At 55.2% G+C, this 15,549-nt stretch overlaps 1 protein-coding gene across 1 annotated transcript; it reads left to right on the top strand.

The window, feature by feature from the left end:
* The first annotated feature begins 7,291 nt into the window (after positions 1-7,291).
* Positions 7,292-10,765, top strand: LOC113960518 (zinc finger protein 501-like). Its single transcript, XM_027670129.1, has 3 exons — positions 7,292-7,491; positions 9,113-9,191; positions 9,380-10,765. Exons 2-3 carry the CDS (start codon positions 9,140-9,142, stop codon positions 10,636-10,638), a joined length of 1,311 nt encoding a protein of 436 aa, XP_027525930.1. The 5' UTR covers positions 7,292-7,491; positions 9,113-9,139; the 3' UTR covers positions 10,639-10,765.
* The last annotated feature ends 4,784 nt before the right edge of the window (positions 10,766-15,549 follow it).

Below are 15,549 nucleotides of genomic sequence, written 5' to 3'. Positions count from 1 at the left end.
GGATCCTGGGAAGGGCTGAAGGGTCAATGGGCCAGGACTGTCCCTATGGGGCTGAGGGGTCCCTATGGGCCCCAGGACTGTCTCTGCAAGGCCAATGGATCCCTATTGGGCCCAGGAGCCCTATAGGTCCCTATGGGGCCAAAAGGTTCCTATAGGGCCCAGGACTGCCCCTATAGAGCCAAGGGGTCCCTATAGGGCCCAGAACCGTCCCTGTGGGGCCGAGGGATCTCTATGAGGTGAAAGGCACCCCCTTCCCCCCCACTTTGGGGGTCCCTCCCCTTATTTTGGGGTCCCCTCCTGTCTGGGCTCTGGCCCCTCCTCTTTTATTTTGGGGTCCCCCATTTAAGGGTCTCCCTTTTTTGGGCTCCTCCCCTCACACCTTTTTGGGGTGACAGCCCCAGTTTATGACCCCTCCCCTTTTGTTTGGGGGGTCCCCGTCCCTCATTTCTCCCCCCTACCCCCCAGTTTGGGGTCTCTCCCGCCCATTTTGGGGTCTCAGGCCCCATTTTTGGGGTCTCCCCCCAATTTTTGGGTCTCCTCCCCCATTTTTGGGGTCTCAGGCCCCATTTTGGGGTCACTTATTTTGGGGTCTCCCCCCATTTTGGGTGTCCCTCCCCATTTTAGGGGCTTTCCACCCCATTTTGGGGTCCCCCCTCCTCATATTGGGGTCCCCCCCCATTTTGAGGTCCCTCTTCATTTTGGCGTTCCCCCCTATTTTTGAATCCTCATCTAGGGGGCTTTCCACCCCATTTTGCCCCCCCCCTTCACTTTATTCCCCTCCTCCCCCCATTTTTTCCCCTCTATTTCTGGGTCCCCCTTCCCATTTGGGGCAGGGGCCACCTCCCATTTTGGGTCTCCCTTACCCCATTTTGGGGGCTTTCCACCCCATTTTGGGGTCCCCCTCCATTTTGAGAGCCCTCCCCCATTTTGGGGGATTTCCACTCTATTTTGGGGTCCCCCCTTTCACTTTATCCCCCCCTCATTTCTTCCTCCCCCTATTTCTGGGTCCCTCCTCCCATTTTGGGGGGTCCCCCTCCCATTTTGGGGGTCCCAACCCTCCATTTTGGAGGGTATCTCCGTTTCGGGGGGGTCTCACACACCATCGGGGGGGGGACACACCCCAAATTTACTGCACGGACACCACGGCACAGAACCAACCACGACACGAGAGGGGGGCCCACGTGGGGCAGGGGGCGTGCGGGGGGTGAGAGACTCCAGAATTCCCCCCCAACCCCCCCTTTACAACATGAACCCACCACAGACCCGGGGGGGGAGTGGCGACCACCTCTCACCTCCCTAAAAACTCCCCTCCCACCCTGGAGGGGTGGGAGAGGACACGGGGGGGGGGGAAAGGCCTTTTTCCCATCATGCAACACTTCGCACCCCCCTTTGCACCTGAAAATTCCCCTCCACACACTCCCGTCCCCCCCCCGAGCTCCCTTATGGCTTTTGGTCGGATTTGGGGGGGAGGTTCAGGAGGGTTTTGGGGGGGAGGCAGGGGGTGTTTTGGGGGGGTCTGGCAACCCCCGGCCCCCCCTAAGTGAGGGTGATGAAGGCCGAGGCCTTCTCCTTCAGCTGCTTTTCTCCCTCAGCACGTCCCGTGTCACAGCTGCTGGGCTTGCACCGCCTGTGCCAGGGGTAGAACCATCCCTGTAAGGTCACTTGATCTGATCTGTCACAAACGCCGTGAAAACGTGGAACAAAAGCGTTCTCACAGCAGTGACTGTCCCCCTGGACTCAGCACTGGGGAGGCCACAGGTCAAGTTCTGCGTCCAGTTCTGGACCCCTCAGTTTAGGAAGGACATTGAGGTGCTGCAGCAGGTCCAGAGAAGGGCAACTGTCCTTGGAGGTGTTTAAGAAACAACTGGATGTGGCACTTGGTGCCATGGTCTGGTTGACACGGTGGTGTTGGGTCATAGGTTGGACTTGATGATCTTAGAGGTCTTTTCCAACCTAATTAATTCTGTGAGTCTGTGAACTGGGATATACTGGGAACAAGTGGGATCACTCTGGAGGTGACTGGGATCATACTGGGAGCAACTAGGACCCTAGTGGGGGTGACTGGGAGTGGCTGTGAGCAACTGGGATCATGCTGGAAGCTACTGGGAGCAATCAGGAGTGAGTGGGACCACACTGGGGGCAACTGGGATATAGTGGGAGAGACCAAGAGTGACTAGGATCATACTGGGACTGACTGGGAGCATACTGGGAGTGACTGAGAGCATGCTGAGGTCAACTGGGACATACTGGGAGAGACTGGGAGTGACAGGGATCATACTGGGAGCTAGTGGAGTCATAGTAGGGGTGAAGGGGAGCAACTGGAACCACGCTGGGGCAACTGGGATCATACTGGGAACAGGTGGGCCTGTGCTGGGGTCATCCTGGGATCATACTGTGAGCAACTTGGACTATAAAGGGGACAACTGGGAGTGACTGGATGTGCAGTGGGGTAACTGGGATTGACTGGGACCATGGTGGGGGAGGACTGGGATCATACTTGGATTAACAGGGTCTGTGCTGGAGGCAACTGGGAGGAACTGGGACCATGCAGGGAGAAACTGCAATCATACTGGGATCATACTGGGATCCCCACGGCCCTCCAAGCACCCCCTAATCCCATTCAGAGTCCACCCAGGACCCCACCCAACCCCTTTTCTGGGGGACTTCTCTGGGCACTGGTGGTGCTGGGAGCCCCCCTGGCTGTGGGTGAGGAGCTCTCGGGTGAGCGGGGGATGGGAAGGGGGAGGTCAGTGGGAAAAGGGGGGTCAGAGGGGACAAAAGGGGTGTGGGACCCCAAACCGAGTGGGAGGGGAGTGGGACCCCCCACAAGTGGGGAATGTGTGGGATCAGGGCACTGCTTTGGTGCGATGCTGGGAATTCCAGTGGACTAAAAGACAAACTCCAGGCGCTGTTTCCAAAGGAACCCAAATGAAAGGGGGACGCCAGAAAGATGGGCGGACAAGTCCCAGAATGGAACTCTGTGTGTGCAGCCTCATTTTTTCCTTCAGTGCCCATCTTTGGTAGCCCCAACATGAAACCTCTTCTCCGGGACACTCTCCCAGTGCCCGCCACCAACAGAGGTGGGAAGTGCCGGCATTCATCCTGTGGGAATGGGACAGCGGAGCCCCCGGCACAGAAATCTGCAGAGCCCTGTAGGAACAACAGGGCAGGGAATTTCCCAAGAGCACAGGCTTTACTGGAAGATTTTACAACAGATCTTGAATGCAGCAGGACAGAAGGTTATGGCTGAGCAATAGGGATGAGCAATGAACATTTCCTTTGATGCAGCCATGAAGAGTAACAGAACCTGATGTAGGGACAAAGGGACAATATTCTATTTCAATTTGGACACCTTGAAAATGCATCTTTTAGACTTATTGGAGGACGTCTTCAGGGAGAAGGAGGATGTATTCCCTGCTGTTTGTATCTGCTCTGCTGCTCAGCCTATTGATAAACCCACTGATGGAGCTTTAGGGCCTCTGCTGAGGGCTCTGTCTTCTACCTTGACTCCTGGCAATCTCCCTCTGTGGGGGGTCTCTCTCCTGCTTTTAATGGTGCTCATTTACCTCCTACAGGGGTTTTCCGCCCTGTCCTTCCTCATGGCGCTTTTGGGAAACAGGGCTGCTTTTGCCTGCAGCCGCGCCGAAGCCACACCAGGGCTGGATGCCTGAAGAATGGACACACAGCCCTGGAACCATTGGATCTCCTGGATAATTGAAGTGCCTCTAACGGAAGGTGCACGGCCTGCTTGCCCCTCCCGCTGAGCACCAGCTCCATCTCCTGCTCCTGCCCCTGCCCAGCGGCTTTCCAGAAATCCAGGGCTCGGTGTGGATTGAATGCTATGGCAAGGGACAAGATAAAGTTGCTTTGCTTCCACCCTTGGTGTCTCAGTGTTTGTGATTTTGGGAATCCTCATGAACCTGGAACAATGGCAGATTATCTGTTGTGGTAAGATATGTACCTGGAGATTGTTTTGATATGTGTTTAAATCTTCCTTGAAAATACAACTGATAGAAAACAATGTAAAAAAAAAGATAAGAAAAAAACGAAAAAAAGAAAATAAAAAGAGAAGAAGGAAGAAAAAGAGAAAAAAGGAGAAGAAAGAGAAGAAAAGGAAGAAAAAACAGGAAAAAATAAGAAAAGAAGAAAAAAGAAAAAACAAAATAAGATAAAAGAAAAAAAACAAGATAAAAGAAAAAAGGAAAGAAAAAAGAAGAAAGGGGAAAAAAAGAAAGAAGAAACAAAAAAGCAACAAAAAGAGAAAGAAAACAGAGGAAAAAAAAAGTAGGCAGAAAAACAAAAAAACCAAAAACGTCCTGTTGTCACTCCGGTCAAATGCAAATGGCCGCAATGACCCCCAAGACTACAACTCCCGTGGTGCCCCGCGCAGAGCGGGGGCGTGGCGCTTGGCGGATAGGGGTCGTGACCGCGCGCTGATTGGCTGTGGCAGGGGCCTGTAACGGCGTTGCGCGCGCAGAGCGCCATGTTGGCTTCCGGGAGAACATGGCGACGGCGAGGGTTGCGCTACACTGTGTGAGCTGGCGGGGCCTGCGGGAGAGCGGGGCTCTGGGGATCCCCTCGGGGGCTGCGGGGAGCGCGAATGCAAGTGGAAAGGCTGGAAGACTCGGGAGGGTTTAGCCAAGGGGTTCGGGGGTTCCCGAGGGTCAGAGCGCAGGCCTGGAACCAGCGGGGGGGGGGGGGGGGGGGGGGGGGGTTTTCACAACCCCCCCCCCCTCCCCCGGCGCGCCCCCGGGGGGGGCATGAGGGAACTTCAACTCCCATGAGGCTCTGCGCTGTCCGCCATTACCTCTCCCGCCACAGCGCTCCGGCCGGCCCGGCGAACCGACCCCAAGGAAAGGGGATCTTAATGCCCCTCCCGAACCCCATAGACCCCCAACACTCAGCGCACAGAGACTTCACATGGAAGGGGTCCCGGGGGTCCCCTAAAGCCCAGCAGTGGGGTTCAGGGGATCTCCCAGCCCCCAGGGGAGGGGTCCTGGGGGTGCCCCCCAAAGTGCGGGAGGGTTATGTACCACATCCGGGTAAGGGGATCCCAGTGCCCCCAGTATATCCCAGTGGCCCTCAGTACGGCCCAGTAACCCCCTCAGTGACCAGCCAGTGTGTCCCAGTGACCTCCTACTGTATGGCCCAGTGATCCTGCAGTGAGCACCCAGTAACCCCCAGTATGGCCCAGTAACCTGCCAGTGTCCCCCCGTGTGTCCTGGTAATCCTCCGGTAACCCCCCCAGTCCCTCCCAGTTCCTCCTGGTTCCCCCCAGTGTGTCCCAGTATCCCCCAGTAATCACCCAGTGCCCCCCAAAGCCCCCCAACTGTCCCGAACGTGTCCCCAGATGCCCTTGGCCTTTCTGTGACTGTGGGGGGGACGTTTCTGTGCTCAGAGGGTCCAGGAGGGGCTCCTGGGGTGAGATGGAGGGTTGGGGACATAAGAGATGGGGTTTGGGGACAGTGGGGACAGTGGGGAGGAGTTTCAGACAGTGAAATTGGGGGTGTCAAGGGGGGAATTGGGGCCATGGGGAGGCCCTGGGGAAAATGGAGACACCAGGGAGGTCTTGGGAGTTAAGGAGGGAACTGGGGACACAAAGAGGGTCTTGGGGACACCAGGGGGTCTCAGGACTCACCTGCTGGTGGTACTGCCCATCCTCTTCCCCCCAGGCCCATTTAACCCCCTCAAATGTTCCCCAACCCCCTTTTCCATTTAATCATCTCCCCCTACAGATCCATTTGACCCCCCCAATGACCTCAAGACCTTTTAACTCTCCCAAATGCACCCAAAGCCCCCCAAAACCCCCAAATTCCCATCCAACACCCCCAGATCCCCCCAGATCTTCCCCAGCTCCCCCCTCAAATCCCTTCCAACCCCCGCCAAGAGGGATCACCCGTCACCCTGGGACAGGAACACAGTGGGCTGTACTGGGGGCACTGGGCTGTACTGGGAGGGCACTGGGGGGGCCTCAGGTGTCCCAGGACAACGTGGCCCAGCTCCAGGAGAGATCTGGGGAGCAATGAGGAGGTACTGGTCTGTATGCTCTGTGCTGGTCTGTCCTGGTCTGTACCCCCAGTCCCCAAAGCCCCTCCCCAGCTCCCCCAGGAACCTCCTGGACCCCAAAGCCCCCCAGGCCCCTGACTTGGTCCTGCTGCCCCTTGAGCATCTGCAGCTGCTGCAGAACCAGGCATTTCATCAGCAAATGTGCAGCTGACACCAAGCTGGGGGTGTGTTGATGTGCTGAAGGCAGGAGGGCTCTGCAGAGGGACCTGGCCAAGCTGGATCCATGGGCTGATTCCAGGGGGATGAGGTTCAAGCAGGCCAAGGGCCGGGTCCTGCCCTTTGGCCACAAGAAGCCCCGTCAGCCCCCCGGGCTGGGGCCAGAGTGTCTGGAGAGCAGGCAGGCAGAAAGGGAGCTGGGAGTGTGGATGGACAGGAAGCTGAAGAGGAAGCAGAGTGTGGCCAGGTGGCCAAGAGGGCCAATGGATAATGGCCTGTCTGAGGAAGAGTGTGTCAGCAGGAGCAGGGCAGTGATTGTTGGGCTGGAGTGAGCGCTGCTGAGGCCACCCCTGGAGTGCTGTGTCCAGCTCTGGCCCCTGAGTTGAGGAAGGCCCTGGAGGGGCTGGAGCAGGTGCAGAGAAGAGCAGCGAGGCTGGGGAAGGGAGTGGAGCACAAGTGGGGTGAGGAGAGGCTGAGGGAGCTGGGGGTGTTGAGGCTGGAGAAGAGGAGGCTCAGGGGAGACCTCCTGACTCTCTGCAAGTCCCTGCCAGGAGGTTGGAGCCAGGTGGGGGTGGGGCTGTTGTGCCAGGAAGCAGCAGTAGGACAAGAGGGCTGGGTCTTGAGCTGTGCCAGGGGAGGTTTAGGTTGGATATTGGGAAGCAATTTTTTGCGGAGAGAGTAATGAGGCCTTGGAATGGGCTGGGCAGGGAGGGGGTGGAGTCAGCGTCCCTGGAGGTGTTGAAGGTGAGAGTGGATGTGGCCTCAGTGCCATGGTCTGGGAAGCACAGCGGGGTTGGATCAAGGGTTGGACTTCATGATCTTGGAGGTCTTTTCCAATGTGGCTGATTCTGTGATTCTCTGATTGCCTTTCCTATGGCAGCCCATGCTTGAGGCTCTATCCCCAGGGTGACAGAGATGTCTGTCCATATCTGTCTCCAAGGTTAGTGTGTAAATGTGTGTTGCTAGAAAAGCAGGCTAAGTTCTGGGATGATTGTAGAAGGAGAAGGAAGCCCAGAGGCCAGTGCAAGCAGGCAGCCCTGAGCTTGCACATGATGTCCCCTCCCTGCAGGTTCCTGTCCTTGAGCCCAGGCCCTGAGGTGAGGCTGAGAAGTGGCGCGGAGGTGAGGCCAGAGCTGTCCCTGAGGTGAGGCTGAGAATAAGTGCAAGGCAGAGGTGCTGCTGAGGAAGGAGAGCCCCGTGGTGGGGAAGAGACAGAAGCTGTGTTTGCCCATCCCCGAGCAGGTGCTGTGTCCATCCCCTGTGTGCCAGGTGAGCTGGGGCTTTGCTGCAGAGCTGCGGGCGCTGATTTGAGCGGCTGCAAGTGCTGAGCTGGTGGCACCCAGGAACACAAACTGTGCCTGGCCACGGAGCCTGCAAGGAGGAGCAGAGACAGCGGTGTCAGTGTGGGGGGCCAGGTTGTCCCTGTGCCTTCCCCTGCAGGCCCTGGCTGTCCCTGCTGGGCCCCTGTCCATCCCCATCAGGTCCCTGCCCGTCCCCCCCGGGCTGAGCTCCCCCCAGGAAGTGCCGTGGAGCTGAAGCTGCTGCCATCCCCCCCTGCAGCCGCTGCCCCAGCCAAGGGAGCAGCAAAGGCAGGGCCAGGAGCAGAGGCAGCAGCAGGGGAGCCCTGGGGGGGGCCGGGAAGCTCTTGTGTGGGTCAGGAAAGAGGCGCTGGGCACGAGGCCGGGGCTGTGCTGAGCAGGCCCAGCCCTCACATCCCCCCAGCCAACGCCGGCTGCCCGGGGGGCTTGGGAGGGACCCCCATCCCGTGTGCCCCACACTGAGCTGGCAGAGAGAGAGCCAAGGGACAGGGCCACGGGCAGGGCCACGGGTGAGGGACAGGCAGGGCCATTGCAGGGCCACGGTGAGGGCACAGCCTGTGGCAGCAGAGCTGCCCAGGGCCGGGGGCAGCCGGGGCTGTTGGTACCAACCAGTGCTGGGGCTGAGCAGAGCACGAGGCCTCTTGCAGAGCCCTGGAGCAGCCTCCCAGTTGCCAGCCCTGCCCTGGTGGGGTGACACTGTCCCCTCCCTACAGGACACTCCCCCCGAAATCTTTGGTGGGGCCTTTTGTGTATATTCCTGGTTGCTGATTCCTGCTGGGGACCTGAGGGCTCCTCTGCAATCCCATCCATGTGGCACAATCTCCTCTGCAGAGCTTGACTCCCTGCAGACTTTGCAGGGAAATCTGTGCTGGCAGCCCGAGTATGTCCTGACCCCCTGCACTCCCCTCAGGATATTTGGGATGAGTTCCCCCTTCCCGGGCACCCGCGGGATGAGAGGGGAGGCGCTTGTTTTCCTGCTGCTCCTGTTCCTGCTCTGCTCCTGTCCCTGCCCTTCCTGCCGCTGTCCGGTGAGCGGAGCGGCCACGATGGGAAAGGGGCAAGAGAAGCGACCCAGGAACCTGAAACGGGGGAGCAGAGAAGGGGAAACCTGGACAGCTGGAACCCTTGGGATCCCTGGGACAACAAGGTGGAGAACCTGGAGAGGGGGAATGTCTGGGAACGTGGCACCCCGAAGACGAGAGTCAGAGGAGAAGGGACCATTGGGACCGCAACACTTCCAGCATCCATAAGTGGGATCCCCAGCATCCCAGACAGGGGAGACTCTCTGAACTCCAGTTGGGAGAGATGAAAGAGGGACAACTTCTGGGAGAGATTTTTTGGGCTAATCTTCATATTCTGGAGTATTTTTAGCTGAATTTCAACTTTTTGCATTTTGAGGACCTAAGGGCTATTTCTGTGGGTTTTTTACCTGAATGTTGGTGGTTTGGGTTTTTTTGGGCTGAATCTTGGTGTTTTGGAGGTTTTTATGATGCCAGGTGAGTTCTAGAGATGGACTCAGGCAGGAGGAACTCCCAAGCCAACGCACTCAGCCCTTGTTTTCCCCCCATCAGGATTTGTCCTTCCCAAAGCTTGGGCGGATGGAGGAGGAGGCTGCGAGGAAGAGGAAGATGCCTTGGGCCCCCCAGGCAGGTGAGGAGGAAGTCAGTGGCCCTTTGGGCGGGTGTTGTGCTGGCTCTGTCAGCCGAGCATGGCCCCGGCTGCAGGACAACCCCGCTGCCGCCGCCGTCCTGCCGGGGCCGGAGTTGGGGGGATGTCCTTGGCCTTCCCTGTGGGCCGGAGGCAAATCCCCTCCCTGTCCTTCTTGCTTCCTGCCCCAGGCCCCGAGCTGAGGACGGAGAGCCCGGAGGACAAATCCCCCCGTGAGACCCTGGTGGGAGAGGCCGTTTTGAAGGGCTCCACGGCACAGGAAGGCAGCGGGGAGGAAGAGGCTCAGAGATCCCCCCACAGGAGGGGCTCCAAAGCCATCCCAGGGTGCTCTGAGGAGGAAAGACCCAGCCTGTGCTGGGAAGGCGGCCAGAGCTTGAGGGGGAGCTCCAGCCTGGTGGTCCCTGAGCAGCCTCCCAGCAGGGAGAAACCCTTCCGGTGCTTAGAATGTGGGAAGAGCTTCAGGCAGAGCTCCAGCCTCCTCACCCACCAGCACATCCACACTGGGGAACGGCCCTACACGTGTGGGGAGTGTGGGAAGAGCTTCAGTGACAGGTCCACTCTCCACACCCACCGTCGCATCCACACTGGTGAACGGCCCTATACGTGTGGGGAATGTGGGAAGAGCTTCGGGAACAGCTCCCACCTCTGCACCCACCAGCGCATCCACACTGAGGAACGGCCCTACACGTGTGGGGAATGTGGGAAGAGTTTCAGGCACAGCTCCACCCTTCGCACCCACGAGCGCATCCACACTGGGGAATTGCCCTACACGTGTGGGGAATGTGGGAAGAGCTTCAACCAGAGCTCCGGGCTCCGCACCCACCAGCGCATTCACAACAGGGAGAGGCCCTATAAGTGTGGGGAATGTGGGAAGAGCTTCAGCCAAAGCTCCACCCTGTACACCCACCAGCGCATCCACTCTGGGGAACGGCCCTACAAGTGCTCGGAATGTGGGAAGAGGTTTAAAATCAGCTCACATCTCCTCGTGCATGAGCACACACACACTGATGAGAGGCCCTTCCACTGCACTGACTGCGGGAAGGGCTTCAAGAAGAACTCCACCCTTGTCACCCACCAGCACATCCACACTGGAGAGAGGCCCTACAAGTGTGGGGAGTGTGGGAAGAGCTTCAGGCACAGCTCCAACCTCCGCATCCACCAGCGAATCCACACCAAGGAACGGCCATACAAGTGTGGGGAGTGTGGGAAGAGGTTTCAGACCACCTCAGATCTCCTCGTGCATGAGCGGACGCACACGGATGAGAGGCCCTTCCGCTGCACCGACTGCGGGAAGGGCTTCAACCAGAACTCCCACCTCGTCACCCACCGGCGCATCCACACCGGGGAGAGGCCCTACAAGTGTGGGGAGTGTGGGAAGAGCTTCGCCCAGAGCGGACACTTGACCAAACACCAACAGACCCACCGGTAAGGGAAACCCTACCAGTGCCCAGACTGAGGGAAGAGCTTCGGCCGCTGCTTCCACCCCGAATGAAGCCCCTGATGGTGAGGCAACCCCTGGAGTCCAGTGACTGTCAGTCCATCCCTTTCTACCAGAAAGGGCCTCTTTCCCAGGGGCAGCTTCTTCCAACAGAACCCTTCTTGAGGGTTGTGTGGAAATTCCTGCCTTGGCTGGGGACCCCCCCAAGGTCACTGCTGGAGGTTGAGAGCAATCTCCCTGTGAATGTTGGTCTGGGGGAGTTCCATCCATCTCTAATTAAGAATTATTGCTTTTGTTTCAGCTTTAGTAGAATTGCTTCAACAATTACTTTAGTGTAGAGCACTGTCCTGTCTTATCCTGTACTCTTCGTAGTTTTGATGTTTCTGTTGTGCAGTAAATAATTCTGATTAAGATCTTTTGTCTGATCACTTATAACTGATGCCTTAAGCCCCTATTAGCTTTTATTTTTCTAATTTTTGTAAGCCTTATAAGTTTTATACGTAGTAGAAGTAGATTTTAAAAACAGCAGCCCTCACTCCCTTTCCCTGTAGTACAAATAGTTTACACATTCCTTAACCCTCTTACCCCATTCTATGCTCCCCATATCAAATCTGCCCCTGAATTCAGTGGCAGTGTTTAGTCTCTTATCAAGGCAAGGCCTACGCTGTTTAGAGAACAACCATATCAGGACCTGAATAACCAAACAGAGTCAAGAACTAGGTGACTATGTACCCTTTGTGCTCTGAAGATGGTGAAGATGATGAAGGAAAGACCCCCAGACCCAATTCTCAGGGGGTGGACCTGGGGCGCGTCAGAGCAAAGGCTACAGGGTGGATACACTTGAGATTGGATGGATGGTTTTATAAAATGTAACATCTCGGGCACAGAGGCGTGCGTCGTGTAACACCTATTGCTTTGGCACAATTAAACCCTTTCCTTATCTCACCCCTAATTAACTGCTCCTGAGTTATTTTTTAGCATCAACATTCCACGGCATCATAACCCTAAATAAATTCATTTCTATCAGTAGATCTGATTTGCCATCATTAAAACCTGGGGGACAAAAGTGTTTTAGTCACACCTCTGTAATTCCTCTAAATATAAAATGTTGGCAAGATTCAAGGCTGAGATTGGATCCAGCAGCCCCCAGCACCCCACAGTAAGTTGGGAGCTCAGGGGAACCACTCCCTTTCCCAAAACCTGATTTCCAAAGACCCCCATGTGACTGCCGGACCCACCAGACCACCCTTCCTTTTCCGTCCTTCTCCCTGTTCCTCCCACTTTTCCGTGGTCCTCTCAATCCCCAGCCCAACCAGGATCACTTTTGGGGTCCCAACCCCCACTTTTTGCCCCCCTTCCCACCCCTTCCACATCATCCCCCCACTCCCCAGCCCCCTCATGCTCAGTTTGGGGGTCCCACCCTCCCCTTTCCCCACTCTTCTGACCTCTCCCACCCATTTCCCATCATCCCCCAAACCTCAGTGCCCCTCCAATTTTGGGGGGTCCCACTCCCCTCCCACTCAGTTTGGGGTCCCACCACCCCTTTTGTCCCCTCTGACCCCCCTTTCCCACCGATCTCCCCTTCCCACACCCCGCTCACCCGAGAACTCCTCACCCGCAGCTGGGGGGGCTCCCAGCACCACCAGTGCCCAGAGAAGTCCCCCAGGAAAGGGGTTGGGTGGGGTCCTGGGTGGGCTTTGAGTGGGTTTGGGGCTCCTTGAGGGGCTGTGTGGGGGTTTTGGGGAACAACCCAGCACCTTTTGGGGTGAGCTGGGTGCTTTATTGAGGGGCAGGTGCTCTCCCAAAGCCCCTCCAGAGCGGGTTGACACAGGGGGGACACAGGGGGGTCCCCATTCCCAATCCATCCTAGGGCCAGTTCTGCCCCCCCCAAACTCGGCTCTACCACACGGAGACCCTCCAAGCCCCTCCCCCACTGCCCCCCAATAACTGGGACTGGGGAGAACTGGGAAACTTTACTGGGATCACTGGGAGCAGCCGAGGGAGGAAGAGTGACAGCAGGGGAGAGAGGGACACATGACCCCCCCAAAATCTTCACGGGGATGGAGGGGGTCCAGCCTGGGCCTGAGGCCCCGGGGAGGGGCTGTGGCCGCCGCCGGCTCAGGAGCTCTGTGGGGAGAGAAAAGGGGGTGACACCGGGGTGGGGGGTCCCCGGGGGGACACAGACGCTCTGGGGGGACACACGACCCCCTGGGACCCCCCTCACCTTCTGGCGCAGGTAGAAGCTGAGCCCCAGCGCCAGGGAGACGAAGCCCAAGAGGAAGCCCCCGGCCCCTCCTTGGCAGCAATTCCTCAGGCTGATGGAGCCCAGCAGGGCCGGGGCCGCCGGCGGTGTCCGATCCCGGCAGGAAGCGGGGAGGGCCCGGCGGGGTCTGATAGAAATAAATCAAGGCAGAGCTCTCTCTTTCCTTTACCCCCTGAGCAGTGACCATCAAGAGCTGTCCCTGCTTCACAGGAGAAACTGCACACACTTCAACAAAGTCTGTGGAAGAATCTGCTCTAGGAAAGTTGGCCCTGGGCTTTTATGCTTATCCAGTGATGGATGGCCAGTCACATCTTCCCAGGCCAGTGAGCAGCTGATCTGTCAAACTCTGCTTCCAAAAGCAGGATGAGTGTTGGAAGATTGGGGAACCAGGCTGGGTTTGGCACAATTCAATAGTAAACCAACCCCTTGGCACCAGCAGTAACTCCCCACAGAGAGCTTGCAGTGCTTGCATTCTCTGACAAGATTCTTTTCCAGGTAGAACGTCCTGCTACAAGGGGTCTGTTACTACCCATCCCAGAAAGGGGGTGGTAACCAGGTTCTTATTAATAAATCCCTTGGGGTGGATTAGAGTGAAATGAAACAAAATAATCGGTGTTTGAAAACATATATATATAGGGTTTAATTTAGAGCAATTTCATTTCAAAGGTAAACAGGTATGTTGCCATTTTGGGTGTTATCATCTATATCTCTCATCTACAGCAATATGGCATAAAGATAACCTTCAGGGAAAATGGATAAGGGAGAGAAAAAAAGACAGGATAAGGGTAAGGGAGAGTAAGGGAAAGCAAAGCTGAGAGTGGAAAGATGTCTATAGTCACCGCACACAGGGTCTAGCGATGGAACTTGGGAGTTGCAGCTTCCATGTCTGTGAGTTGAAGTGGTGGCCTTGATCCATTGGGGGTGGGGGAGGGAAGCCCCCACACTCCAAGAAGTTATGAGTTATTATATCCATGGATGGTGTCCCGGGCCGTGCCACGAACCCCCAACATCTCCTGGGCCTGCGCAGAGTTCCCGTGAGGGGCCTGGGAAAAGGGTTTTTCCTGCCTTTCAAGATTGGTCAAGGGGGGGATGGGCTTTGATGGGCCATCAGAGGTCTAATGCTAAAGTCCTGCAGAAGCCTCCAAGAGTCCCTTGGCAATCCTAGAATGCACAAATATTAACCATTTCAGTCTCTGACACCACCCCGTGATTTATGCATTCAATAATTTCTCTTCTTTTGTCGTTCACTTCTAGAATTCACTTTGTGAATCTTCTTTGTGGGCGGTGCCTTTCGTGTAGTGGACAGAAAGAGAGAAAAGAAAAGGAAGAGAGAGCACAAATCTTTTCCCAATGCGATGCAATTACCAGAAGAAAAACAAACCTTACAGTAAAATCATAAGCATATGGGACATAACAGGATCTCAATAGCTACAATCAAATTTCCTAACATTAACAAAGTTACAAATATCAGGATTTAATACTGACACAAATCTAATTTTCATTAGACACTCTCTCCATCCTGTGAGTAATATTGTTCTACAATAATGCGTCTGTTAGAGGGGCCAACGTGTCTTGAAATTGGACCTGAAATTACACATCAGTTTTTATGCAAATACATTGAGTTACTTGGGAGTTGGTACAAGGCTTTCTTATATTCTCTTCAGGTCACACTTTCTTTTGTGTTTTCTAGATTTTGTTTCATTTGTTATTTTCTGAGATATTTAGCCAAATATAAAATTTTATGCCTTCCGAGGCAGAGGGTTAATGCATCTAATACATATTTGTATGATTCCAAATATGCATAAATTCTTGTACCAACTCCCAGGCTAAATTTGGTGGAGTTTCTTGATTCTCAGTTGATTGAGACAGAATTATACATATCTAAAAGCTTCTCCTAAGCCAACTTGTTTTTCAATGAAAAGACAAACTTGGCAAAAAATAAACTAGCAATACATAAAAGGGCTTGACTTACACAATCTTACCAATGAGTTACTCATGATAAAAACACAAATAAGTCAACAATTATTAATTATCTGATCATACAAGCAATTTTGGGAGTAGAGGAAACACAAACACAATGTTTACTGAGACAAAAACCACACACAGACGTGGATATCACAAAATTATTAAGATAAAACCACAAACACATGCAAACCATCAGCACTGCAAAGAACAGTACAACTCTCCAGTCCTGTTGTTACTTCATTTTCTCATGGTATCCTTGTAAACTGATAACAGAAGCAGTTGTGGGGGCAGTTATCTCTTCTGCCCATTGCAGCAATTGAAAGCTTTATCGCTCTCACGCAGTTTGATCTCATCTGCTGGCAGGTTCCTGCAAAAAGAGGAAGTCTGGCCCACTATGGATCCATTATTAAAAAGAAGGAACTATCTATTTATCCAACTCCTTTTCTTATCTGGCATGATGCCACCAGGGCAGCAATCGTGGAGAAGTCTGGAACATATTTTCTCCAAAAATGCAAATAAACCCAGAGCATGCTGGAGCTCCTTTTTACTCCTCAGCATCTTTATTTGCTCTAGGGTGGCCAAGATGTCAGGGGGAATACACACTGCTTCTTTTTCTGTGGGAATTTCAAGTCAATGTGTCAAACTGTGGAGTTTATTAATTGAGACAGAAGCAG

This window comes from Corapipo altera, unplaced genomic scaffold (assembly GCF_003945725.1).
Source record: "Corapipo altera isolate COAL_440 unplaced genomic scaffold, ASM394572v1 131387, whole genome shotgun sequence".
NCBI lineage: Eukaryota > Metazoa > Chordata > Aves > Passeriformes > Pipridae > Corapipo > Corapipo altera.
This window is presented reverse-complemented; position numbering and strand designations above follow the sequence as displayed.